Below are 27,184 nucleotides of genomic sequence, written 5' to 3' on the forward strand. Positions count from 1 at the left end.
GGACCTTAACACAGAGCTCAAACAAACGCTGGTTACACCACTTTCTAGCTGAGTGATCAGGGTTAACTTCTAGGGAGCCGGGCCCCCAGTTTCTTACATTGTATAACACGGCTAATAAAAGAAGCTACCTATTAACAATATTAAAGGAGATAATATATGTAAAGAGGTTCGTTGTGTGTCTGGCCCAATATAAGCACTCAGTCCCTGTGAACTGTTGTTATAATTTTTATTATTTTCCACGGGGGCTGCTTTTCCCCAATGCGATGATTCTGAGAATTGCTCTGGTCTTTGGAGTGGGGAAGGGAGTCGCTGGGTGGTCGGAACCGTAATTTCCTCGCCAGGGTGCTCCTCAGGGAGAGCCAGGCGGCTAGAGCGGGATCAAGTCCCCCCACCTTCCTACCCCTTCACCCCCTTCCCGAGCTCTGGGTCCTGCCCTGGCACCTTGGGGCCCTTCGCCGCCGAGATCCGTGTCGAGGTACAGGATGATTCCTGTCTCCCACGATCAACGGGGACCACACTAGCATATTCCGTAGGGGACCCCCGCCCCCAGAAAGCCGGGCAGGGAACCCCCGGGAGGCAGCCCGAACCGGCTCCCGGAGTCCGAAACCCCTGCTGTCCAGCTGGCCTTTTCCTGCCCGAGCCTCCTCCGGTCTCCGAGACCCACCGTGCCGCCTGCCCCGGAGCCGCTGGGGCCTGAGGCAGCCGGCGGGGACCTGGGGCCGAGGATCCGGGACGCGGGATCCGGGATCCGGGATCCGGCTCTCGGGTGCCCTAGCCCGCGAGCCAGCAGTCCTAGCCCGAGGCTCCGAGCGGGGGCGGGCGGGGCGGGGAGGCGGGGAGGCGGGGCCTGCCCGGGGCGGGCGGGGCGGGGGCGGGTCTTCAGTCCCGGGCCCGCCCCCTCCCCCGGCTGGTCCGCAGCCCCGCCCCGGCCCCTCCCTCCGGCCTGTGCGGCGGGGTCCGGCGGCGGCGCCGGCGCGAGGACCCGCGGAGGCGAGGGACGTGGGGCGGCGCCGCGGGCAGGGCCGGGCGGACGGGCGCGGGCAGCGGGGGCAGCGCGGGCAGCGCCGCGGGCGCCTCGGAGCGGCCGCAGTCCGGGCCTCGGCCCTCCCATCCTGCTCCGCCGCGGTGAGTGTGACGGGCGGTCCCCAGGGGTGCGTTTGTGTCCCTGTCTGCCCTGGTCGGGGGCCGGGGCCGCGCGGCCGTGGGTCCGTGGAGCGTCCATGGGTGGGGGCACAGCTGCTCTCCGAAGCCGTGGCTGCCTCTGTGCACGTGAGGCGTGTCCGTGCCCGTGGGAGCAGCGGGGGCATTCTTCGGGCTGTGGCTCTCACGTGAGGTCCATGTTTGAGGGGGGCAGGCGCGGGTGGATGGGTGATGGGTCCTCGGAGGAGCGCGGGGTTTGGGAGCTTGTGTATGTTGGCGGAGGGAGTCGAGCGCTGCGGGCGGTGGCGGTGGCGGTGGAGGGGGGCGGGTGGGGTTGCTGAGTGGGACTCTGGAATCTTGTGGCCCAGCCTGTCTGAAGGGTTCCTTTCTCCCTGGTGCCAACACTTCTACCCCTGGCTCCCCCTGACCTCCCCCAATCCCCTACCCCCACCCCCTCCATCCTCCTCAGGCACCAAAAGCCCCACCGGTCAGGATGGAGGACACTCTTTCCTCCCCTAGCACTGCTCCCTGCACAGGAAGCCCCATCCGGAGGCTGTTTCTTGTAGGAAAGGACCCCCCCTGGTTCCCTTGCAGCCTGTGCCCTGCCTGGAGGACCCCAGGCCCCTCCCTGGTCTGGCCTCCTCTCCTCTCCACTTGGCTACAGATCCTGGGCTGCAAACCTGCAGGGACAGATGGTTGCAGGTTGGAGGGGCAGGCTGCACCCCAGGGAGGTCATTCTGACGGAAGGCAGCTCTGGGCTTGTTCCTGGTGTGGGGGGCCTCTCAGGTGGACCAAGGATTGACCCCAGTAGGAAGATGCGGTCTGGGAAGTTGGAAGAGGTGCGGTCTTTTTCACAGATCTGTCCCTGCCTGTCTGTCCAGCTCACCAGTGCCCATTCATCCCTTAAGCAGGGCTCTGATTTACTGCGGAATTGGAATCAGAGCTGCAGGGCTGACAGGTGCCCTGCCTCTCTTGTCTTGGATGCCTCCAGTGACAGAGCACTTACTACCTTATGCTGTGGGAAAGCTTCTTTATGTTGAGTGGAGGTCTTTTTCCTTGGAGCTTTGTTCACTTACCTTGTCAGTACCTTTGCTTTTGCCTCTCTGTCTGGTGAGGGGAAACTGCAGTGATTTAAACATGGCTCGCCTGTCACCAGCATATACTGAGCACCCTCTCTGTGTCAGGTGCTGCCTCAGCCACTTAGGGGACAATGGCATTCTTGATGAGAGAAGAGCTTGAGCCAAGGCCCATAGTTGGGATTACAGCCTGTGTTCAGAAAGACAGAGCAAAACCATATGGCTAGGATAGGAGGGAGTGTCGTGGGTTTCCTAAACTCAGCAAACATTATTTGGGAAGGGAGGTGGGGGCAACGGCAGCCACCCTCCAGCACATCTAGCCTTACCATGGAAACCAGCAATCAGACCCTCAGGGTAGTACAAGACGGGGTTTAAGCATGGGCATATATGGCAATCTGTAGGGACTTTTGGCTGGAAAGAGAATCTTGGGAATCTCAGATCTGGGGAACAAAAGGACAGCCCCTCACACACACACAGTTTACAAGTAAGGGGATGGAGTAGGAACTGGCCCAGTCTTACCTTGCATTTGTGACATTAGTGTCAGTCAAGACGAGCTTCTAGATCTCCTGACCTTTTTGTAACCTAGACACATTTTAGAGGCAGACTCAAGGATGGTCATAGCTTGTATCTGAAAGGTGAACGAACTGAGAGGACTCCCAGGGTTGGGGTGATTAGATGGATGATGGTGCTCTTTTTTTGTTTTGAGATGAGAAATGCAGCAGGAAGAGTAGATTAGGGGAAAATGAATTCAGTTTTAGGTTAGTCTCCAATCATCTCCCATGTAGATGTGTCCAAGATACAGTTGGGTATACAGGGCTGGGGTTCAAGAAAGTTTTCTGCACCGGAAATAAGGATCTGGGACTTGTTAGTAAGTGGTTAGTAACTAAACCCTGGCAGATGATGAGATTTCCCTGGCAGAATATGAGTGTGAGAGAAGGGCCCTAGAAAAAAGCCCTGGGGAACTAGACATTTAAGGAATGGGCAGTGACTGAGCAACCAAGGAGCAAGTGGAGAACTCAAATCGAGTGGTCATGAAAGCAGCTTCTACCCTCTTGAGTCTTGTCCTTTGGCCCATCTGGTCCATGTTTCTTAATTTTTCATGCTTCTGTTCCTTTGCTCAGCTTTCTCAATGTGTCTATCATGCTCCTATTGGTCCCACAAGAACCAGCTCAGATATCCCTTCCTCTCGAGGCCTGTTCATTCTCCTCCACCACCTTCTGACTCAGAGACTTCCTTCTCTTTGCTGCCACAGCAGTTCGAATGTATCAATACCAGGACACTTATCACATTGTAGTTATGTATTTCCAAGTCTATTTCTACACTTGTCTGAGAGCTTGGAAGGACAGGTAATATATCTCTTTAAGAAGCTTTGCATCTCCAGTTGCAAGTTGAAGGGCCTGGTCCAGAGTATGCCCGGAGAAGTTTGATTGGTAGGTTGATCAGCTGATCGAATAGTTCATTCACCTACTCAGTCTGGCAATGGTGGGGGAGATGGTACTGTGAATTTCATCACTTTCCTTCCTTGCCAACCTTACTGAGAAGGATACTTTGAGGACTTGGCCTCCTCCTTTGCTTCATCTGTTCCAGGAGAAACTCAAAGACTATAATGTGCAGTCATTTGACATTTTGCTGAGGCCTCAAATAATCAAATACACCTGGAGGCTAGTGGACAGGAATGTCATTTTAGGAAGCAAGTGAGCCTAGATGACCTCTTGCATCCACTTTTTAACAATGCCTTGGTTACCTGTCTCCACTCACAGCTGTGGAAATCTGGGACTCTCCTGGGGTTGCAGGAGGAAGTCATAGGGGAAATTAGATGCTGTTTGAGAATTTGGAGAAACTGAAAAGCCTTGAAACACATCCTTTGCAGATGTCAAGGATCTAGTGGAGTCAGCAGCACTGGCTGTCTTCATTTGCTCACAGTCAACTTCCTCCTCAGCCCCTTGGATCTGGCTTCCTCTACTCCGGCCCTTGGAAACCACACTCTCTGAAGTTAATCACAGCTTCTCCTGGGCTTTAAATCATGGGACCTTTCTCCAGCATTTCACAATGAGATCGTTTCCTTGTCCATGAAGCTTTATTCTCCCTGGGTCTTCACAGGCTCCCTCTTTTTTTTTTGCTTCTCCTGCCTCTCTGGCCACATCTTTTCCATTTCTTGCAGGCTTTGCTTCCTGGGCCTATCCCTTAAATGTTGAGGTTCCTTGGGACACAGTCACAGGCTCTCCTTTCTCATCTCTGGGTGATGTCATCCACTTCCATGGCTCTAGGCACCATCCCAAATCTTTATCTCCAGGCCAGACATCTTTCCTAGGCTCCAGCCTATCTTTCCAACTGCCAGCTGGACCTCTCCCATAGGCACCTCAGAGTCATTTTATTAAACACTGAACTTGCCACCCTCTCATCCAAACTGCTCTTCTTCTAGAGTTTCCAAGCAAGAAAACTAGGAATCATCTCTAATTCTTTCTTCTCCCTCTACTCTTCACATCAAACCATCTAGCCATCAAGTTCTGTTGATTCCTCCCTATGAAATCCCCTTCTCTCAACTTTCTCTCTGCTACTCCGCTAGTCAATACCACCATCATCTCTCCTCTGGAATATCAGCAGTCTCTTAACTTTCCATTTGTGTCCCCTCTAAACTATTTTCCACACAGCAGTCAAAAATTTACTATTGTGGCTCTATCACTCTATACTTGAATCCCCTACCTCCCAAGAAATGTTTCCTTTGCTCTTTGGATAAAATCTTAATCCCCAAGAAGGGAAGGGTAAAGTCTACACTTCTTCATAAGGCTAGCAATGCATTGTGTGATCTAGTTCCTGCCCACCTACCCAAATTGTTTCTTAACTGTCCTCCCTGTCCGGTGTATGATTCAGTTTCCTGATGCAGAGGCACCATGCTCTCTGTAACTCTCACTCATCCTGGAAATCTCAGCTTGAATGACACTTCCTTAGGAGAATTCCCTTGTCCTCCAACTTCCAGGATCCCTGTCCCCCACCCAAGTCTATGTTAGGTGACCTCTGTGCTCCTGGAGCAATCTGTGCTTCCCCATCATAGCCCTCACCATATTGCACTGCAGTGATCTATTTATTAGATTGTGGAGTCTAGGAAGGCTGAGCTGCGGCTATTCATCTTTGTATTCCCAGGCCTAGCAGAGTTGTTGAATGAATGCTGAATGAGGAAATGAGATGCCTTTCGAACTGAGCCATACAACAGAGGTGGGATAAGCATACAGGATGGCAATAGGAAAGAGGGTGAAATCTCAGCTCTGAGTTCAAGGTCCTCCAGTGTCTGCTGTGATAAACAGTCCACTTAAACCATTGACTATAGGGCCTTGGGGGCAGATCTGTAGGGCGCAGTGGGATGGGAGGGTGGAAGTAGAAATCTAGGAGAAGGGCATCGAGTGATCCAGGCAAGCTTGTGGCCTCAGAGGCTGCCTGTCAGGCAAGCCTGGGTGGGGAACTGAAGCAGGAAGGGGAAGGGAGGGAGGAGCTGTCAGACCTGGGATGTAGCCCAATCTCCGCCCCTTTGTAACAGCCTGGGAGAGACCCTTGGCTTGGAGAGAGGCGGAGCCTGACATCAGCTGCCCGGGCGTGGCCCAGTAGACCACTCCTACTCTTCCTCCCGGCCCTCCCCTTCACCAGACTGAAGCTTCAGCTTGGCTCTGGCCTCCTGTTTCTTACACCAATCCTCAATCTGTCCTCCCTCCTGCTATGTTGTCCTTGTTTTAAGTTTCCAGATTCAGAACCCGTCACCTCTAGAGAGAACCTCATAACCCCAGTGTCCACACCAGGAGAGAATCTCTCAGGCACGCCCTTCCTAGCCTTCCCATGCCTACCCACACTCAAACAGAAGGCACATACAGCCTAGCCTCTCTCTGGTTGCTCCTCAAGCCCAGAGAAGTCTCTGAACTGGTCCCACTGCATGCATGTAAACATTATATGTTATCTGTAGAGAGACCCCATAATGCAGGCACAGATAGTGTTGACTTGCTCCTAGTCACTGCCTGTTTTGAAGTACTCCAGCTATCTTTCGCTTCTCTTCATGGCAAAATTTCTCTCATTAATTGTCTACATATGTGGTTTTAATTTCGCCACCTCCATTCATTCTTTAGTCATGCTAACATGGCTTCTGCCCCTGCCACTCCACCACAATCAAATCTGGTGGACACTCTTCAGTCTTCATCTTATCTCACCACTCCTTTCTTGAATCACTCTCTTCTCTTGATTCCCTTGGTCGCACACTCCCTTGGTTTTCTTGCCTTTGCTCTGGGTTCTTCTTCACTCTCCACTCTCTCTCCCTAGGTGGTCTCATCCATTCTCATTGCTTGCTGCTTTAAGTCATGCCAGTGTTTCCAAACTAATAACCAGCACAGACTTCTCCCCTGAGCACCTGTATTCTATTCCTTACTTGACATCTCTACCTGGATATCACACAGGCGCCTCAAACTTAATGTATCTAAAACAGAATGTCCAGGCCTAGCCAGTTTGGCTCAGTGGATAGAGCATCAGCCTGTGGACTGAAGGGTCCCAGGTTGGATTCCGGCCAAGGGCACATGCCTGGGTTGTAGGCTTGATCCCCAGTAGAGGGCATGCAGGAGGCAGCCGATCAATGATTCTCATCATTGATGTTTCTATCTCTCTATCCTTCTCCCTTCCTCTCTGAAATCAATAAAAATATATTTCAAAAATAAATAAATAAATGAAACAGAATGTCCAAAATCACCTCCTCAGCTCTCACTGTCTCTGTACATGGCCCACCATTTGCTCAAGGGAGAAAACAGGGTGTGTGTGTGTGTGTCATTATTGACATTCCTTTCACCTCACATCAAATCCATAATGATGTCCTTTTGATTCAACCTCAAGAGTATTTACCAAATCAATCCACCTTCTTACCTATAGCTCTGCTAATAACCAACATCTTAGAAGAACTGGGGTAGCCTCCTAACTGGTCTCTCTTCTCCTACTTACTTTTCTTCAATCCTCATAGCTGCCAAAGTAGGTTTTTAATTTCTTTCTTTTTTTTTTTTTTGGAAATTGTATCATTTCTCACCCAATTTAGGAGAAAATCCAGATTCTTAACATCAAGGTCCTTCCTGATACCATTCCCAAGCTCACCTTCCCAAGCTCACCACTTGCCTTTTATTCACGTTGCTCTAACCGCATGGTTCTTTCCATTTCTCAATGAACCCTCTAAGAACTTTCATTCATGCTGTTCCTTTAGCCTAGAATGACTTCCCTCTCTCACTCTCTGATGCTCCCACCCTCATCCCTACCATTTTCCTTCCATCTCTCAGAGCTCTGCTTAAAAGTCACCTGCTTGGAGAAGCCTTCCCTGATCACCGATAAAAAAAATGTTCTTCTTCATAGCATCCTTTTCTTCTTTATAGCACGCTCCTCTCCCAACTTGTAATTATTTGTTTATTTACTTTAAAAATACCTGTCATCACCTCTCTATCTTAGGGATAGTGACTATAGTGACTATATCTGATTTGTTTATCAGTCTGATTTGTTTATCTGTACAAAGTAGGCACTTAATAAATATTGGTTGAATTACTGAATTAATTCAATAAATACAGATTGATCCTATGTTAGGCTCTGTGCTATATACCAGTATACAAGAACATTATAGTATGGCATAAGGGCTAAGATGGAGGAAATACAGGGTGCATTGGGACACAAAGGTGGAGCACCTGACCAGACTTCAGGAAATCAGGGAAGGCCTTCTGGAGGAAGTGACATTTACATAGTGACCGGAAAGACGAATGGGAGTCAGTCAGGCAAAGGGGAGCTTGGAAGAGGATCTTAGGCAGAGGGAATAGAATGTGTGACTGCCCAGTAGTAAAAGAGAAGAAGGAGTTTTCCAGGAACAGAAAGGACAGTGTTACTAATTGTAGAATCATAAGACATGAGGTGTGGGCAAAGCTAAGCCATGTTGGCAAATTTAAGTTTGGACTTTGTCCTCTGGACAATGGATAACTGTTGAAGGAAGTTAAACAGGAAGTTAGTGACAAGATGGAATCTGTGTTTTAGAAGCCTCATTCTGACTGCGAGGGGGATGGATGAGAAGCACAGTGAGGAGACAAGGCTACCAGTTAGAAGGCTGCTGCTGCATCTCAGGAGAGAATTGGTGGTGACCTGATGGGGCGGTAGCTGTGTGGTTGAAGAAAAGGGGATAAGATATTTAGGAGGCAGAATCCACAGACCTAGATATTGATTGGATGTGGAAAAGAATGCAGTCCTGGGCAGTTGTGCTGTGAGGAAGGTCTGAGGTAGGAGGGGCTTTTGATAGTCAGAGGAGAGACACTCCATCAGGAAGGTCTCCTGGAGGAGGATTTGAGGGAGACAGAGGAGATAAAGGATGAGTATCTCAGTGAGAGTGGGCATCCGTGTACCATGCACTTGATGTGCACTATTGCAAGTCTCAGAACAACCATTTGAAGTAGGGATTGTTATTTCCATAATTGCAAATTAGGAAATTGAGGCTCAGAGATGTTCTATGAATTATGCAAGGGCACGTAGCTGGTAAGAGGCTGAGCTGGGTTTGACTCCAATTTAACCCTAAGTCTGTGCTTTTAACCATGGGTTACTCAGCCCACCTACTTCACCTTGCTGCCTCCAGATAACTGCCTGACTTGCCCCTGGCAGGGAAGAAATGGGGCTAATTCTCTGCAGGGCATTTGAGTGGTAAGGATCAGGTGGGGGAGGGAATGCTGACTTCCCTGGTGCTGACCATTTCTCTATACACAGGCTGGTGTGAGTGGCAGGAGCCATCAGTGAGCACCATGGCGAAGAGGCAGGACAGCCCTGGCCCAGAGGTCCAGCCCATGGACAAGCAGTTCCTGGTGTGCAGCATCTGCCTGGATCGGTACCGGTGCCCCAAGGTTCTGCCTTGCCTGCATACCTTCTGTGAGAGGTGAGGGTGTATGTGTCCTGGGAGGGAGGAAGGCCTTGCAGGGCTCCCTGAGAGGAGAGGGGCATGTATAAACCTATAAGAGGTGAGGGAAATCTGTGTACCTATGCAGGGGAGCAGGTAAACTCCACCCTGGAGGAGATGAGGGTTTGATGCAAGAACCCATGAGAGGACCAGGAGCTCCTAACACTGGGCCACGATCCCTGCCCAGAATAGGGCCTTTTCTGCCCCCTTCCCAAGCCCCAAGACAGCCTTCCACAGCATCAAAGAAATCAGATAGAGCTGGGACTCTCAACCAGCTCTGGCACCAGAAGACTTTATGACCAGTGGGAGGATATTTGAAGCTAGGCCTGTCCCTGTTGTCCTGGAGTACTGAGTGCAAGGCAACCCCTTCCAGCCTCTAGGCTTCTATCTGTTATTCATTCATTCAACAAATATTTATGTAACAAGCAACTACACTTGTATGCAGTGACAAACAAAGGCAGATATCTCTTTGTTCTTAAATAGCTTACAGTATAGCCTTGGCCAGGTAGCTCAGTTGGTTAGAACATTGTCCCAATATGCCAAGGTTGTGGGTTTGATCCCGGGTCAGGGCACATATAAGAATCAACCAATGAATGCATAAATAAGTGAAACAACAAATCTATGTTTTTCTCTCTCTCCCTTCCTTTCTCTCTAAAATCAATCAATAAATTAAAAAAAATTTTTTTTAAAGAGCTCATAATATAGTGAAGGAGAAAATAATCAAATAATCATATAGCCAGGCAACAGGTAAATGTAATATTGCACCCTGAATAAGTGCTGCAAATGAAGTGTAAGCTATGAGAGCTGAGCATATGGGATTTTATAGTTTGGAGAATCAGGGAAGGCTTCCTCGAGGTGCAGTCTGGAGGCTCAGTAGGAGTTAGCTAATGAAGGGAGTGGTAAGAGCATTGCAGGCAGAAGGAAGAACATAGGAGAAGGCCATGTGGCATGAGGGACTGTGTCAGGTCAGTGGGCCTAGAGGAGGCCCGGCCGGGCAGGAGCCAGGCTAGTGATGAGAGTGGCATGTGATGAAGCTAGAGAGGGAGGTTGAGGCCAGACCATGTGGAACTTTGTGGACCTGTTAGGGAATGTTGCCCATGAAGCCTTTGCAGGGTTTTAAACATGATCACATGTATATTTGGACAATGTTCTCTCTCCAGCCCTCATCCCACATTGCTCTGTCTTGAGTGGCCTGGTCTCTGGGTCTTCTCACCATTGTGTCCACCCACGGCTTCCCTCTGCCTCCTGCCTTCACTGAAACCTGGCTCAGCCCCAGGGACTCGCTTCCCTTCTAGCCCTGCTCTTTCAGATTCCAGCTCTACTGCTCTCCCCCCTTTATCAGCTGCACACAGACTCCACCCTCCTGCCCTTTCCAAGTTCTTCCATCAATTCGAATGACTTTATAATCCATTTATGCCTCTTGGTTCTTGTCTATTTCTCCAGGATGTCCTCCATACCGCCTCAGTCATACTTTTTCCCAGCAACGCGCTGCATCTTGCCATCACCCAGAATAATACCACTTCTTCTGTGGTCATAAACTCCACTGACCCACTCCTGCTCCCATTACCCTCTCCCCACTACACCAGCTTTGACTGGTTATAGACATCCAGCCCCTTTGACAACTCCCTCTTTTCCCAGCCACCAGATCCATCCTAGCCTGCCTTTCTTTCCTACCCATCCTGCATCCTATGGCTGTCCATCTGACTGGCTGCCACAATCCACTCACATCTTTGTCCTTTTCTAAACCCATGTGTCAGAAGCTCATTGCTGGATCAGTAAGATGTCTCTGTACCTTCTCCTACGCCCAGATCACTGAACACTCCTGGAGAAAATCAATGCCTGAGAAATTATAATAATAGCTGCTATGCATTGATTATTTACTATTTGCAAAGGACTGGCATGTATTGATTTACTTAATCTTTATAATAGATACTTTATTATCCCCATTTTGGAAAAGGAGAAACTAGGGTTTAGAGCAGCCGTGGGCAAACTACAGCCCGCGGGCCGGATCCAGCCCATTTGAAATGAATAAAACTAAAAAAAAAAAAAGACCGTACCCTTTTATGTAATGATGTTTACTTTGAATTTATATTAGTTCACACAAACACTCCATCCATGCTTTTGTTCCGGCCCTCCGGTCCAGTTTAAGAACCCATTCTGGCCCTCGAGTCAAAAAGTTTGCCCACCCCTGGTTTAGAGCCATTAAGTAATTAAGAAATGTTTCTGCAGTTAGTAGTCAAGGTCTGAATCCAGGTTTGACTGCAGACCCTTCAGTTTTTTTTTGTTTTTATTGATGTAAACTTGACATACAATATCCTATTAGTTTCAGGTATATATCATAGTGATTGAATATTTATATACATTACAAAAAGATCTCTATAATAAATCTTGTTACTATCTGTCACCATACAAAGTTATTATAATATTATTGACTGTATTCTCTATGCTGTACTTTACATCCCCATGACTTATTTTACAACTGGAAGTTTGTACCTTAATCTCCTTCACCTATTTCATCCCCCTTCTTACCCCTTTACACTCTGGTAACTACCAGTTTATTTTCTGTGTCTGTGAGTGTATTTCTGTTTTGTTTAGGTGTTTTAGATTCCACATGTAAGTGAAATTATATGGTATTTGTCTTTCTCTGCCTTATTTCACTTAGCATAATACCCTCGAAGTCCATCCATACTTTCGCAAATGTCAAGATTTAATTCTTTTTAAAAATATATGTTTTTATTGATTTCAGAGAGAAGAAGGGAGGGGGAGAGAGAAATAGAAACATCAGTGATGAGAGAGAATCATCAATTTGCTGCCTCCTGCGCATCCCGTACTGGGGATTGAACCTGCAACCTGGGCATGTGCCCTGACCAGGAATGGAACCATGACCTCCTGGGTCAGGTTGATGCTCAACCACTGAGCGACACCAGCTGGGCAAGAGTTGTTTTTTTAAAATAATATATAAATGGATGTTGAATTTTGTCAGATGCTTTTTCTGCATCCTATCCTATATAATAAAAGGCTAATATGCAAATTGACCCTAACAGCAGAACAACAGAATGACCGCTCGACCAGTCACTATGAGGCACACTGACCACCTCTTGGTCCCTTTCCCCCAGCCAGCAGACTCCCATCGCTTGATGGCAAACAGGGAGCCAGGGGTGGTTGGCGGCAGGGGGTGGGGCTGGCTGTGGGCAGCCAGGGAAGATGGCCCTGATCGCAGGCCAGGCCTAGGGACTGTACCGATGCACGAATTTCGTGCGCCAGGCCTCTAGTTGACATATGATTTTTGTTGTTTCGTTAATGTGATGTATCACATTGATCCATTTGCTGATGTTGAGCCATCCTTGTATCCCTAGAATAAATCTACTCGATCATGATGTATGATCTTTTTTTTAAGAAATATATTTTATTGATTTTTTACAGAGAGGAAGGGAGAGGGATAGAGAGTTAGAAACATCGATGAGAGAGAAACATCGATCAGCTGCCTCCTGCACGCCCCCTACTGGGGATGTGCCCGCAACCAAGGTACATGCCCTTGACCAGAATCGAACCTGGGACCCTTGAATCCGCAGGCTGGTGCTCTATCCACTGAGCCAAACCAGTTAGGGCATGTATGATCTTTTAATGTGTTTTTGAATTTGGTTTGCTAATATTTTGTTGAAAATTTTGCATCTACTAGTATATTCATCAGGGATATTGGCCTGTAATTTTCTTTTTTTGTGTGGCTTCTGTCTGGTTTTGGTATCAGTGTATTGCTGGCTCGTAAAATGAGTTTGGAAGCTTTTCTTCCTCTTTCATTATTTTTGGAATAATTTGAGAAAGATAGATGTTAACTCTTCTTTAAATCTTTGGTAGAATGCACATGTGAAGCCATTTGGTTTTGGGCTTTTGTGTTGTGTTTTTTTGGGGGGCGGGGCGTGTAAATTACTAATTCAATATTATTACTTGTAATCAGTCTATTCAGATTTTATATTTCTTCATGATTTACCTTTGAAGGTTGTGTGTTTTTAGGAATTTATGCATTTTTCTAGGTTTTCTAATTTGTTGGAGTATAATTATTTGTAGTATTCTTTAGAGCCTTCACTCTTATGTTCTAGTGGGAAATGAAAGACAATAAGCAAGCAAATAATCAAACAGGTGAGTCACAGCTTGTGCTAAAGTGTTTTGCAGGAAATAAACAGGGAATAAGTGGGGGTGGTTGGGCCAGGGGCTATTCTACATAGAGTCACCAGGAAAGGCTTCCTTGAGGAGGTGATATTTGACCTGACACCCGAGGATGAGAAAGAGGCAAGACATGTGCAGATTGTTCCAGGCAATGGGAAAAATCTTTGCATTGTGCCATGCAACGCCTTAAGGAAGGAGTAAACTGGCATGTTCAGAGACCAGAAAAGAAGCCAGTGTGGCTGAGTGAGGAGGAAAGTGAGATGAAATGAGGCACAAAGGAGTCAGGACAGTTATGGGGTAGCTTGGCAGTTTTAGGAAAGTGTTTGGACTTTATTATAAATGCAGTGGAAAATCATTGGAGGATTTATTTTAGCAGGGAAATAATGTGACATAAATTAGATTTTTAAAAGCTCACTCTGGCTGCTCTGCTGAGAATGGATTATAGAGAAGTAAGAGTGGAAACAAGAATCCAGTTAGGAAGCTATATTGTCAGGTATGCGCAACAAAAGGAAGGAGGTCGTGATGAGTTCAAAGGTATTTTGTAGGCGAGACACCAGAATCCATGAGTTGGGAAGAGAACTGGAAGAGTAGAATGGTAGAAATGCAGGTTGTAGAGTTGATGCAGTGATGAGTGATGGGATATGGGTGGTGGTGGGAGCATGGGAGTGGACAGCTGAGGTGAAGTGGAAGGAAAAATCACGGGGGTGAGAAGATCAAGGAACTAAGAAATCTTGATAGTGGATGGGTCACCTGGTGGATGTCAGAGTCACTGGAACTAATGGGAGGAGTGTGTGTGTATGGGATGGGGCGTTGGTGGTATGGGTCAGGGGTTAACAGAGGAAGAGAGTAAGCCAGACCAAAGAGTTTAGTGACTGGGGAAGCAACTATTAAGTTAGCAGAGACAATAAAAAGGAGGGGTGGTGTAGACAGAAGGCTTGAGCTTTCAAGGAGCTAAAGAATAGTTTAGAAATGTTTCACCTGGGGGTGGGGAGGACTCAACCCCACCTTCTGGCCCCAAGGAATGTGGAGTATGAGACAAAAAACTCTCTACTTGAGAGGACTGCAGGGGAAACTAGGTCACAAATAAGTTAATATTTGTGAAGCACTTAGAATCGTGCCTGGCACATACTGTTTGTTAAATAAATAAAATTAATTAGTTCAGATCTAAAGAAATAGAAAACGTTAACAGAAGAGACCGAAGATACAGCAAAGTTTACAGCATGCAGATATTCCCTCCACAGATTTGTGGTCTGGTCAGTCTGTAAGCTTCCTCTCCTCCACCCTTCAGTGACTAATCCCAGCCTTCCTGTTCTCCTGAATCCTCTCCCTCCTTCACACTCAGCAGCTGATCTTGCCTGAGGCAAGTTAGGCGCAGTCTCCCTAACATTGTTCCTGTGCTCAAGTACATCCACCTTTCTCTTCCCTCCTCCAGTCAGAGGAGATGGTTCATTCCTCTTCTTCAGACCAATTTGAGCCATTTCCCCATCTCTAGACTTTGTCCCACGTCTTCTAGTCTCTTCCATCTCTCCTTTTTGACTGGCTCCTCCATTTATAAACATGCTCAAGGCTCCCATCACAAACAGATAAGAACTGTTCTCGCCTCTGTCCCTGATAGCTGTCATTCAATCCTTCAACCCCCTTCTTCCTCAAACCTCCCCCTGTTCACTCTTCAACTGGCAACAGTAAGTTTTTGCTTCCCCTACCACTCTGCTGTCTCTGTTTTACTTACAGACAAAAGTACTCTCACATTTGCCAAATTTGATAGGCATTTCTTGGTCCTTAATGTTCCCTGACTCCTCAGCTACTTTAGACACTGATGACTACTCCTTCCCTCCCGGAATTGTGCTGCGCACTTTGCTGCTCTGTCACTGGCTCTACCCATGGCTCTTTGTGCCCCTCGTTCAGGATTTGCTGGGTGCTCTGCCCTGCTCTTATCACTGCCAACCCCTTCTTGGCTGATTGTATCCCCTCCCAGGGCTACAGAGGCCATGTAAATGTTGACAGCACCTTCATCTATATCTCTAACCTGTCTTCTCCCCAGCTCTCTACAGGTTCCCTCTACTTGGATGTCCACTGTTACAGTAAGCTCAGCCAGGTCAAGCTGAACTTCCTTAGAAACCACTCCTCTTCCTGTGAATGCCACCACTATCCACTCAGTGCTTTAGGCTAGGAATCTGGGAGTCAACCAAGACTCATCTCTCACTCCCCTTTCTAATCAGACAATACCCCCTACTAGCTACACTTCTTAAATACTTCTCAAATTTATTCCACCTTAGTCTACATTGCTACTGCCTAAATCCAGGTCTTCTCATCTCTTGCCTAAACCAGTGGTCGGCAAACCGCGGCTCGCGAGCCACGTGCGGCTCTTTGGTCCCTTGAGTGAGCCTCTTCCACAAAATACCACTTGCGGGGAGCGCACGTACAGTGCGACTGAAACTTCATGGCCCATGCGCAGAAGTCGGTTTTTGGCCTGGGCGAGTCTATTTTGAAGAAGTGGCGTTAGAAGTGGGGGTACGTTCGCTGAGGTTGACCCGCCAGATTGAGGACGTTTTTAGCAAAGGCCAGCTTAGGAGTACCCTAATTAAGTTAATAACAATGTACCTACCTATATAGTTTAAGTTTAAAAAATTTGGCTCTCAAAAGAAATTTCAGTCGTTGTACTGTTGATACTTGGCTCTGTTGACTAATGAGTTTGCCGACCACTGGCCTAAACGATTGCAAGAGTATCTTTGCCTTGTATTTGGATCCAGGCTCCAGTGTCCACTAGCTTTGTTACCTTGGACTACTTACCCTTTCAGAGTCTACATTCATAAACAAAATGTAAAGCACAGCGCCTGGCACATGGTGCTTAATAAGTGGTAATTGGATGATTATGATGATGATGTTAAAACCACTTGTCTGCTGTCTCATCACATTCTCTTTCGCCCTCCGCCAAGAAGAGGAGCTTGATAAAATGGAAACCTGGCTGTCCCATGCTCCAGTGGCTCCCTTTGGCCGTTGCAATGACTTCTAAGCTCCTTGGTGTGGCCCATAAGGGCCTCCATAAACTGGCCCCTGTCTCTCTCCAGACTCCTGTTACCATTCCTTGTCTTGGATTTGGTCTCCAGCCATATCACGCTGTTTATAATTCCCTACCCACACTATGCTGTTTCTGGATGCCTTCTGTGTCTGGAACACCCTTCCTCCTCCTCCTGCACCTTCCTTTGGTCAGGCTAACATTACTTACCCATGAAGATTGAGCTGACATCACCTCTTCGGAAGCCTTTCCTGGCTACCCTCTCCACCCACCGTGGGCCAGGTGCCCCTCAGTGCATTTCCTTATCAGTGCATCTACTGAATTCCTTTTATTAATGATAAATAGTAGCCTCCAATATATAGCGCTCTCTGTGAGTGAGGCAAATCCTCAGAGCCTATAATATTTAATGCTTTCTGTGAGTTAGGCATAGAAGCCCTTTACCTTTAATCCTCCACTCCTTGGGAAGCCTGTACTGTCTCCATCTTACAAAGGAAGAATCCCTGGCTCATCAAAGTTAAGTAACTTGTCAGGGGTCACAGTTTAATAGATGACTGACCTGGGAATTGAACCCGGGCAGCCTCGCTCCAGGGTCCACACCCTTAATCATTACACTGTTTACTTCTATAGACTCTCTATTTCAGTACTTCTGTAAACACTCCTCGGTAGGCTGAAAGTATTTTAGAGGTATGCACTATGCTTTATCTTTATATCGCCAGAGCTTGGCACAAATTTGACAAGAGTAGGCAGTCAGTAAATGTTTAATTAGTTAAAGTAAGGGCTAGTTGCATATTTTTCTATGAGAAGGGTTTGTAAGCACCTGTGAAAGGTGAACCTGTGTTTGTGCACACGGTGAGGAATGCGGATATGTCAGTTCTTCTGAGAGGTCAGGGATGTGTTTCTACTCAGTCGTGAGAGATGAGATGAGGCCTTTTCTACCTGCTGGCAGGACAAGATGTGTGTGCCAACCAGAGAGGTTTCCAAAGGAAGTGTAATGGCACCCCTATGAGGAGAGGAATCAGCACCCAGGGGAAATGTGAGGAGGGGTGTAATGACGCTTCCCCACCCCCTCTTTCCCTCTCTGGCCAGATGCCTCCAGAACTATATCCCTGCCCAGAGCCTGACGCTGTCCTGTCCAGTATGTCGGCAGACGTCCATCCTCCCTGAGCAGGGCGTCTCTGCACTGCAGAATAACTTCTTCATCAGCAGCCTCATGGAGGCCATGCAGCAGGCACCTGATGGGGCCCACGACCCAGAGGACCCCCATCCCCTCAGTGCAGTGGCTGGCCGCCCCCTCTCCTGCCCCAACCATGAAGGCAAGGTGGGCCCAAGCAGGCCCAGTGAGGCCAGGACTTGGGGTGGAGGAGAGGGAGAGGTTGGGGGAGGGGGCCGAGTGGCTGTGGGTGAGAGGTGTTTCTGGGAATAAGTGGCCCAGGTAGGGGGCACACCTGGAAGGTGAGGGGCCAGGAGGGCAGGTGGGGGAGGGGAAGGGCAAAGAAGTTTTGTGTGTAGCCACTGCCTAACTGGAGTCTTTATGCTGCCAGACGATGGAGTTTTACTGTGAGGCCTGTGAGACGGCCATGTGCGGAGAGTGCCGCGCAGGGGAGCACCGGGAGCACGGCACGGTGCTGCTGCGGGACGTGGTGGAGCAGCACAAGGCCGCCCTGCAGCGCCAGCTGGAGGCAGTGCGCGGCCGGTAGGCCTGGTGGGAACCTGGGCTGGTGGGGCCATCAGAGATGGTGTTTCAACGGGGGCAGAGGAGGGACCCCGGGCAAGGTACAGATAAAACTCTGTGAGAGAGCAGGGAGGCCTCAGGTAGGTGATCTCCTGGACAGCAGCAGTAGGGAGAAGGGATGGTTTGGTAAGGACGCCGCCTCAAGCCACTCCGGTATGAGTTGTTTCCCTCCCCAGGCTGCCACAGCTGTCCGCAGCGATCGCCTTAGTGGGGGGCATCAGCCAGCAGCTGCAGGAGCGCAAGGCAGAGGCCCTGGCCCAGATCAGCGCAGCCTTCGAGGACTTGGAGCAAGCGCTGCAGCAGCGCAAGCAGGCGCTGGTCAACGACCTGGAGGCCATTTGTGGGGCGAAGCAGAAGGTGCATTTGTTCACCCTTCCCTGCCTTATTGCCCCCATGTATCCCTGCTTCCCACACTTGCACACCCCTTTCCCTAGTCAACACTTTCTGCCTCCTGACATGGCCCCACAGGTGCTGTGGGCATCTGTGTCCCTTGCCCACACTCCCTCGCTTGTATTCCTTCCGTGCCATAGTACTGCAAGTTCACCAGAAATCACAGAGACCCACCTCTGCGCCAGTGTTCTCACCCCCCGCCCCACCCCCTCAGGTGCTGCAGACCCAGCTAGACACGCTGCGCCAGGGTCAGGAACACATTGGCAGCAGCTGCAGCTTCGCAGAGCAGGCCCTGCGCCTGGGCTCAGCCCCGGAGGTGTTGCTGGTCCGCAAGCACATGCGCGAGCGCCTGGCGGCCTTGGCGGCGCAGGCCTTCCCGGAGTGGCCACACGAGAACGCGCAGCTGGAACTGGTCCTGGAGGTCGATGGGCTGCGGCGATCGGTGCTCAATCTGGGTGCACTGCTCACAACGAGTGCCACTGCACACGAGACGGTGGCCACGGGCGAAGGCCTGCGCCAGGCGCTGGTGGGCCAGACCGCCTCCTTCACGGTCACTACCAAAGACAAAGATGGGCGGCTGGTGCGCACCGGCAGCGCCGAGCTGCGGGCGGAGCTCACTGCCCCCGACGGCACGCGCCTGCCCGTGCCAGTGGTGGACCACAAGAACGGCACGTATGAGCTGGTCTACACGGCGCGCTCCGAGGGCGAGCTGCTCCTCTCCGTGCTGCTCTATGGCCAGCCGGTGCGCGGTAGCCCCTTCCGCGTGCGAGCCCTGCGACCTGGAGACCTACCACCTTCCTCGGATGACGTCAAGCGCCGCGTTAAGTCCCCTGGCGGCCCAGGCAGCCATGTGCGCCAGAAGGCGGTGCGGAGGCCCAACTCCATGTACAGCACCAGCGGCAAACGGAAGGACAACCCCATTGAGGATGAGCTCGTGTTCCGTGTCGGTACAGACGGCCGGGGGCGGAGCCAGGCAGGGGCGGGTTCAGGCCGGAGACAGGGCGGAGAGGGCAGGGAGTTTCAAAATGACCTGCGAGTGAATTCTTTTGTTTTTCCCCCATCCCCTTCCCACAGGCAGTCGTGGAAGGGAGAAAGGCGAATTTACCAATCTACAGGGTGTGTCCGCAGCTAGCAGTGGCCGCATAGTGGTAGCAGACAGCAACAACCAATGTATTCAGGTGAGCGCTTGTCCAGCTCCCACACCACCAAAATACAGGTCCTCCAGCTACAGCCTCCTGAAAACAAACAAACAATAAACTGTATATAATATAGGTCTCCTCCTGAAAGTTGTACAATAATCGAAGCCTTACTTAAAAAAAAAACCTTTTTATTTTTCCAGCCCTATACATAGTATCATTTCTTAAAGAGCAATAAGTCATAGCACCGCCCTTCACCCACCCACTTGTAACCTCACCCCTACTAGCCACAAGGGTAACCATGTTCACAGGTTACCCAGGGTTCACTGTGCTGGCAGTTTATAACTCCCAGGCTATGGCACAGCCCAGACCAGCTCCTGGACCTCAAAGGTCAGGCTCATTCTCCCTTCCCCTCTGTCTCCTCTTGAGCCTCCACCTGGTGGCTAACTTTCTCCCCTTTTCACCAGCATGTGGTCAGGATGCTGGCTCTGCCCTTCCCTGCTATGTCCCAACATACTTTCCTGGCTCCAGAATGCATCTTGTCTGCACCAGTCTCTGCAAACATCCGGTGGACTAGACAGTCAAATGGGGTTAACTTGTGAAAAGAGGTGTCTTCAGTGGCTAGACTACAGTGCACGCTCACAGGTGGTCCTGCCCTTGGCCCTCTCAGCCCCTCACACACCTGATTAAGGCACCCACCGCACAAATAGACAAGGCCTCTGCTGCACTTCAAGCTCTTTAAAGCCAGAAAATGTGGTTTTCTCTTTTTATTCCTTGTAGTAAACCCAGCGCCCAGTGTGGTAGACACAGCGGAGCAGTTAAAAGCCCAGGCTCTGAAACCAGACACCTGGGCTTGAATCCTAGCTCTGCCACTTACTGACAAGTCATGTGACCTCTCTCAGCTTCAGTTAACTCATGTGTAAAATTAGGAAAAGAATACCTCAGAGGGTCGCCGGAAGCATTAAATGGCATAATGTACTGTGCCTGACACCTAGTGAACCTTCTGATGTTAGTTACAAATATCACTGTCCAGGTGGCGGCTGTCAACAAAAGCCAGGAGGTGGGGAGTGCTGGAGGGGGTTGTACAGGGAACTGGAAGGATTCCCAAAGGAGCTGGAGATAGATTACGATTAGGAGCCAAGTAGCTGAGGTCACATTGAGTTTATGCTGTGTGGGATTGTTTGTGACTACCCTGAGCTTCAGTTCATGGAAACACTTTATCAGGGAGCAAAACTGTTCCCTGAAGATCCTTACTTCGCAACACATATAAATTTACGCTTCATCCTGACCCAGCCTGAGTACCCCGTCATAGATCCAGCTCTGCCAAAAGCCTGTCGCTTCAATGTCAGATCCCACCTAGCTCCTGCGTGCCACCTACCAGGCTGCAAATGCCACGAGCTCTTCCATGACCATATTCCCCATCCTGTATTTCCAGCCAGCCCTTATTCCCACCCTATTCCTAGGAGCGGAGGAGTGGAGAGGCCCAGTTCAGCACAGGGAGGTATTTGGACTCAGCCTGGATAGTGAAGAGGAGATGGGAATGAGGGTGGTGCTGAGGCCCTACTCAGTCACTTCCTCTACCCTCTAACTCTTTTCCTGCTCCTTATGCCAGGGATGCTTTCTGGCACAAATGCTGAGATTTGGGAAACCTTCCCTACTGTGCTTGCACATGAGCTCTCACATGCCAAATGACGTGTGCCATTCCTAGAGGAGCTGTGCTTGTCCACTGTTTCAGGGTGGGGGAACTGAGAGGTAGGGCCTGATGTAGCCCCCCTCCCTTCCAAACACTTAATAGTCCTATAGCAGTCTCCCTTGCCCCCACTCCCACCTGCACTCCATCTACCCAGTTGCTAGGAACCTGACTTGGATTCCAAAGTGGAGTTTCTGCATCTCTTACTCTGGGGGCCTCAGGCCTGATAGGGGCTGGGCTCCCAGATGGACTGTGACCTGCACCCCTCAGTTCATGAGAATTGGGCTCCGCGTGAACTTTTCCTCCTTTGGACCCATTTATGGTGGAGGCTGAGTGAAGAATTCAATTTGCATATTTGGTTTGACAGTTTGAGTAACTGTCTTAGTCCAGAAATTTTATCAGCTCATTTCCTTCAGGCAGAATATTAATCACATTCTCCTCTGAGCTCCTCAACCTTTTGCTATAAACACTTTCAGACTTTACCAGAATCACCGGCTTGTTTAATTTTGTTTCAGTCTCTCTTCCCTACTAGGCTCAGGTCCCGAAGTTACATAGTGCTACTGTGATACAGCAGAGAGATGTTAAAGACCAAACTAGGGCACCAGCAGATTTCAGAGATGTTAAGGAAGCAAATACGGCAGGTTTTGATGAGCCATCAGATGTCAAGGAAGAGGGAGGACTCAGGAATGGCAGGACTTAGTGCACTGGGTCGGTGGTGTTGCAATTCAGGAGCAGGTCTAGATATAAGTTGATGAATTCCCTTTTGCACGTGTTGAGTTTGAGTGTGTCATTCAAGTGGAGATGTCTAGCTGTGATCTGAGATTGAGCTGAGGAATTCACTCATTTGTTGAATGTCTGTTAGGTGCCAGTTGCTTTACCTACAAATGCAGCAGCAAAGAACAGACACGGTTCCTGTCCCACCTGCAACTTTCTTAGAAGGGGACAAAGATATTTAGTTACGGAAGTGATGGTTGTTATGACAAGAACTATAAAGCATACATCACAGAGACCTAACTGTATGTGTATACACTGATTCAGGGGATGGAGTTGGTCATTAAAGGCTTCTCTCAAGAAGTGACTTGGAAATTCTGAGAACTGAAAGATGAATAGGAGTTGGCCAGATAGATATAAGGGGTGGGATAGGGTAGGACAGGATGAGTAAGACATCCCCCATACCCCACAAGCCTCTGAGTTTTGAGCTGGAAACCAAGCTACTCAGACTGGAGAAGGTACATGCATAATCTCACTGCTGATCTGGGGGAACCTTTTAGTCTCTCTCACATCAACTTTCCAATCTGTGATCCTTCCCTTCTCATGCTAGCAAGTGCTGTCCCACTGCAGGGGACTAGAGCAAAAGGGGTGAGGGCATAGTAGAAGGTCTACATTAGGAGGGAGTGATGTCTCTTGGTGGGACCAGTTCAAACAGCTCTGCAGGTCTGAGAAATGGGGATGGGGATGGGGGTGGGGGTGGGGGTGGGGGTGGGGTAGGGACAGGGGCCCAGTCCACTAAGGAGGGAGCAGGTCTGGATAAACTAAGGCCAAGGCCCAGAACTTGAGTTAGCCAAGGCTGCTCCTGGCCCTTATTCCTCTTATGTCCCCAGAGCCTGTAACAAAGCAGTGTGTGGGACTTCTGCAGTAAGTGGTGAGTAATGTCTTGGCTGCAAAGGAGAAGCAGGAAGGCTTAGCTGTAGAGGAAAGGAGCATTAAAGGAGGTGCTTTTAGGATGGAGAACCCTGAGTATGTTGGATGGCTAAGGTCAAGGAGATAGAAGAGTGAGAAAGGTTGAAAGGTTCACTCTGTCCAGGAGGAAGGTTGCCTGGTCAGCCCCATATCCTGGAAGGGCTAATCCTAGTCCATTTCCCTTACCTCCCTCCCTTCCTTGTCTACTGCCAAGTTTGTTCAATCTACCTACTATATGTCTCTTGAGTCCATCTGCTGCCCTCTAGCAGTGCCCTGGTCCAAGTCGTCATCATTTCACACCTGGACCACTGCAGCAGCCTCTGACTGCGTGGCCAACATCCAGTCTTGACTCCTCCCTGCAACCAGAGTGCTCTTTCTTACAAACCCCAAGGTGTTTTTTGCAGACACTGCCAAACAGTTCTCTAATTCCAGTGGACATTGACCATGTTTTCTTTGAATTTAACTCAATTCTGACACTATGAAGCCTGTACTGTCTCCATCTTACAAAGGAAGAATCCCTCAGCCTCCCAGACTGCACCCACCCAGACACCAGTTGCAAGTTAGGTTGTTACCTGCTATAAATTGGAAGTTCCCATAACCCCCTCTTTGGGTTCGGTTAATTAGATAGAGAGGCTCACAGAACTCAGAGAAACATTTGCTTAGGTTTACCAGTTTACTGTAAAGGGTCTGATCAAGGACACAGATGAGCAGCTAGATGAAGAGGTACAGAGGGCAAGAAGAGTCCCTAGTGCAGGAACTTCTGTCGCTGTGGAATGGGGGTGCCCCATCCTCTCAGTACCAACCCAGAAGCTCATCAAATCTTGTTGTTCAGGAGTTTTCATATAACTTAATTTGTGTGCACACACACGCACAACCCTTCCCAGAGGGTGGATAGGGCTGTAAATTCCAATCCTTTACTCATTTGGTCTTTCTAATGACCAGCTTCATCCTGAGGCTGTCTGGGGTCCCCACCCTAAGTCACCGCAGTTGCCTAAGCTCAAAAGGGGCCCCTTATGAATGACAAGAGACAACCCTATCACTCAGGAAATTCCCAGGCTTCGAGGAGCTCTGTGACAGGCACTGGGGACAAAGACCACAGAGATGTCTTATTATACCACAAAAGCAAATCTCATCTTGTCACTCCCTGCCCACATATTTTCAGTGAATCCCCATTACATCCAGGATAAAACCTGACCCGTGTTGTACACGGATAGGCAGGGCCCATGCTGGACTCTGTCCCGTTTATACACTGTCCACTCTGCTTAAATGCCTTCCCTCCTGCTGCTTTACTGGCCAACTTTGGTTCATCTGTCAGCATCCTTTTAGACTTAGCTCAGATTTCCTCTTCTAGAACCCTTCCTGATCACTCTCCCTCAACCCTTTCATATTCCTACAGTCCCATTCCCACCTCTGCTGCGTGTCCGCTAGGTCTGCGGCCATGTCTGATTCTTCTCTGTGCCCTGACATGGTGTCATTAGTCCTTGCTGAATGACTGAATGAATGGGGATCTCCTCCCTCAGGATCCTGCTCCCTTCCCTTTGTGCCCACAGTCTCTCCCCTCCTTCCCCTCCCTCCCTTGATCCTGTGCTCCAGGTTTTCTCCAATGAAGGCCAGTTCAAGTTCCGCTTCGGGGTCCGAGGGCGCTCGCCTGGACAGCTGCAACGACCCACAGGTGTGGCAGTGGACACCAATGGAGACATTATCGTTGCAGACTATGACAACCGTTGGGTCAGCATCTTCTCCCCTGAGGGCAAGTTCAAGGTGAGAAATTTACTGTCATTACACTTTGCACCCCTGGTGATCAGCTGAAGTAACCATTCTAGTGTCCCCTGGTGGTTGGGCCTGGATTGGTCCATCCCCAGCCCAAGATTCTGCTTTGGTGCCAGGCTGGGACTGTTCTCCCCACCAGGCAGGATAAAGACCCTAATGCTCATCTCCTTCCAGACCAAGATTGGAGCTGGCCGCCTCATGGGCCCCAAGGGGGTGGCTGTAGACCGTAACGGACATATCATTGTGGTCGACAACAAATCTTGCTGTGTCTTCACCTTCCAACCCAATGGAAAGCTGGTTGGCCGTTTTGGGGGCCGTGGAGCCACTGACCGTCACTTCGCAGGTATGAGGAGATAAGACAGACATCTATTCTGATTCCCCAGTCCCAGAGAACCCCAGGGGACCCCAACTCTAAAGACCCCTCCTCCTGTGTCTTGGCTCTAGAGAACCCCATCCCTTCACTGGGCCTTAGCACCATCATCCCAGAGACCCCACCCCTCTCTGAACACCCCAACTTTATCATCACAGGTATTCTTCCCCACCCCAGTATCCCAGCTACTGCCCTAGAGACCACTTTATATTTTCAGGGCCCCATTTTGTGGCTGTGAACAACAAGAATGAGATTGTAGTGACGGATTTCCATAACCATTCAGTAAAGGTCAGTGTCTTCCCTTGCCTCCCCCTTCCCCTGATCATTCATTGGCACTGTAAACATTTATGGCGTGGCTACTTTGACCCAGGCACTATGTCAGAAGTGATAGGGATACAGTCATGACTCAAGCAAATACTTTCCCTGTCTTCTTAGTTATAGTCTAGTAGAGAAGAGAAGAATTAACTGGCATGTTACAATTTGATGCAATACGTTCAGTGATAAGGAAGTGTAGGGAAATGTGAGGGCATAGAAGGAGCATTTGGCTCAGGTGAGAGAGAATTACCTAAAGCACCAGTGGGAATTAACCAGAAGGAAGAGAAGGAGAAGAGGATTTGAGGCAAAGGGGACCAGAGGAGCCGAGAACTGGAGGTGGAAACCCTATGGTGTGTTCAAGAAACCACAAATAGTTCAGACTGGGTTTGCAGAGATGAGTCTTGTGTGGCCTTTAAGGAGCTTGATCTCTTCCTACGAGTTCTGGGGAGTCACTGAAGGATTGCAGACAGGTGGGGTGATACAATCCCGTGTGTCTTAGATCACTCTGGCTGGGGCAAGACTAGAGGCTGGACAATCTATCTTTGCAATAATCCAGATAAGGACCACTGCTGTGGCAATATATGTATATAGGATACAGACTTGGGGTAGAATCAATGATTGTGTCAATCCACTGTCTGTTGAGCAGAGGAGACGATGGAGTCGACCATGACTCATGGCCAAATGGGTGTTGCCAGTCACTGAAAGAGAAGTCAGAACTGCTTGCCTGGGGAATGGACTGTTAGATTTGATATGTCCGAGGGACATCAGCTGGAGATGTCCAGTAGCAGTGGGGTGCATGGATGGGAAGCCTGGAAAGAACTGAGCTGTAGCTGCAGACCTGAGGGTCCTCAGCCCTAGGGCTCCCCCCCACCTCCTCCAAGGCCCTGCCCTCTGTCTGAGGCCAGGTCCCCAGTCCCCAGCCTTTGCCCTGCCAGGTATACAGTGCCGACGGAGAGTTCCTCTTCAAGTTCGGCTCCCATGGTGAGGGCAACGGGCAGTTCAACGCTCCCACGGGAGTAGCTGTGGACTCCAATGGGAACATCATCGTGGCTGACTGGGGCAACAGCCGCATCCAGGTGAGTAAGGCCCAGGGACGGCATGAAGGTGAGGTGTCCTGCTGTTCCCCATGCACACATCCCCTCCCCCCAGTAAGCATCTCACCAGCCCGATCTCAGCTCTCCCTCATTCTCCACCCGTTCCCCAGGTATTCGACAGCTCTGGCTCCTTCCTGTCCTACATCAACACAGCTGCAGAGCCACTGTATGGCCCACAGGGCCTGGCCTTGACCTCGGACGGCCACGTGGTGGTGGCCGATGCCGGCAACCACTGCTTCAAGGCCTATCGCTACCTCCAGTAGCTGCACAGGGGCCCTGCCTGGCTCATGGAGGGACGGACATAGGGGTGATTGGACAGGAGTGTCTGGCCCGCAGCTGGGCCAGACCTGGCAGCACTGAATGTGGGCTGTGGGCGTGGGTGCGCCCAGTGCCCTCCCTCTCCCCTTCTCCCACCCCCACGGTTGCACTTTATTTATTCGGTTCTTGCTTTGGTGACTGGATGGGCCTGGACTGTGGTTCTAAGGACGTGTGCAGAGCTTCACCCTCCCCCCTTTACACACCTCCCCCGTCCCCTCAGTCTGCTCCCAACCCCAGCCTGGGGCCAGAACAGCCTCTTACTCCAGGGCAGAAGTCCCTCTGGTTGTCTCCCTACCACCCATACACACTGACAGAGACAGCAATACCCCACCCCCATATTAAATAAATGTGTTCGCCACGTG

General features: G+C 49.8%; 1 protein-coding gene across 2 annotated transcripts; it reads left to right on the forward strand.

The window, feature by feature from the left end:
- Nucleotides 1–1,042: 1,042 nt before the first annotated feature.
- TRIM3 (tripartite motif containing 3) lies at nt 1,043–27,184 on the forward strand. Of its 2 annotated transcripts, XM_070425410.1 has the most exons (12): nt 1,043–1,125; nt 8,961–9,126; nt 17,414–17,645; nt 17,869–18,020; nt 18,236–18,416; nt 18,664–19,396; nt 19,524–19,627; nt 24,549–24,716; nt 24,900–25,068; nt 25,313–25,383; nt 26,346–26,486; nt 26,615–27,184. In XM_070425410.1, the coding sequence occupies exons 2-12, from the start codon at nt 8,996–8,998 to the stop codon at nt 26,765–26,767; spliced, it is 2,235 nt and encodes a 744-aa protein (XP_070281511.1). In that variant the 5' UTR covers nt 1,043–1,125; nt 8,961–8,995; the 3' UTR covers nt 26,768–27,184. The 2 variants fall into 2 exon arrangements, with proteins under 2 accessions (XP_070281511.1, XP_070281512.1); XM_070425411.1 differs by lacking the exons at nt 1,043–1,125; nt 8,961–9,126 and adding an exon at nt 13,239–13,284.

Source organism: Myotis yumanensis, unplaced genomic scaffold (assembly GCF_028538775.1).
Source record: "Myotis yumanensis isolate MYYU_CA2020_CCGP unplaced genomic scaffold, mMyoYum1.0.hap1 SCAF_10, whole genome shotgun sequence".
Classification (NCBI taxonomy): domain Eukaryota; kingdom Metazoa; phylum Chordata; class Mammalia; order Chiroptera; family Vespertilionidae; genus Myotis; species Myotis yumanensis.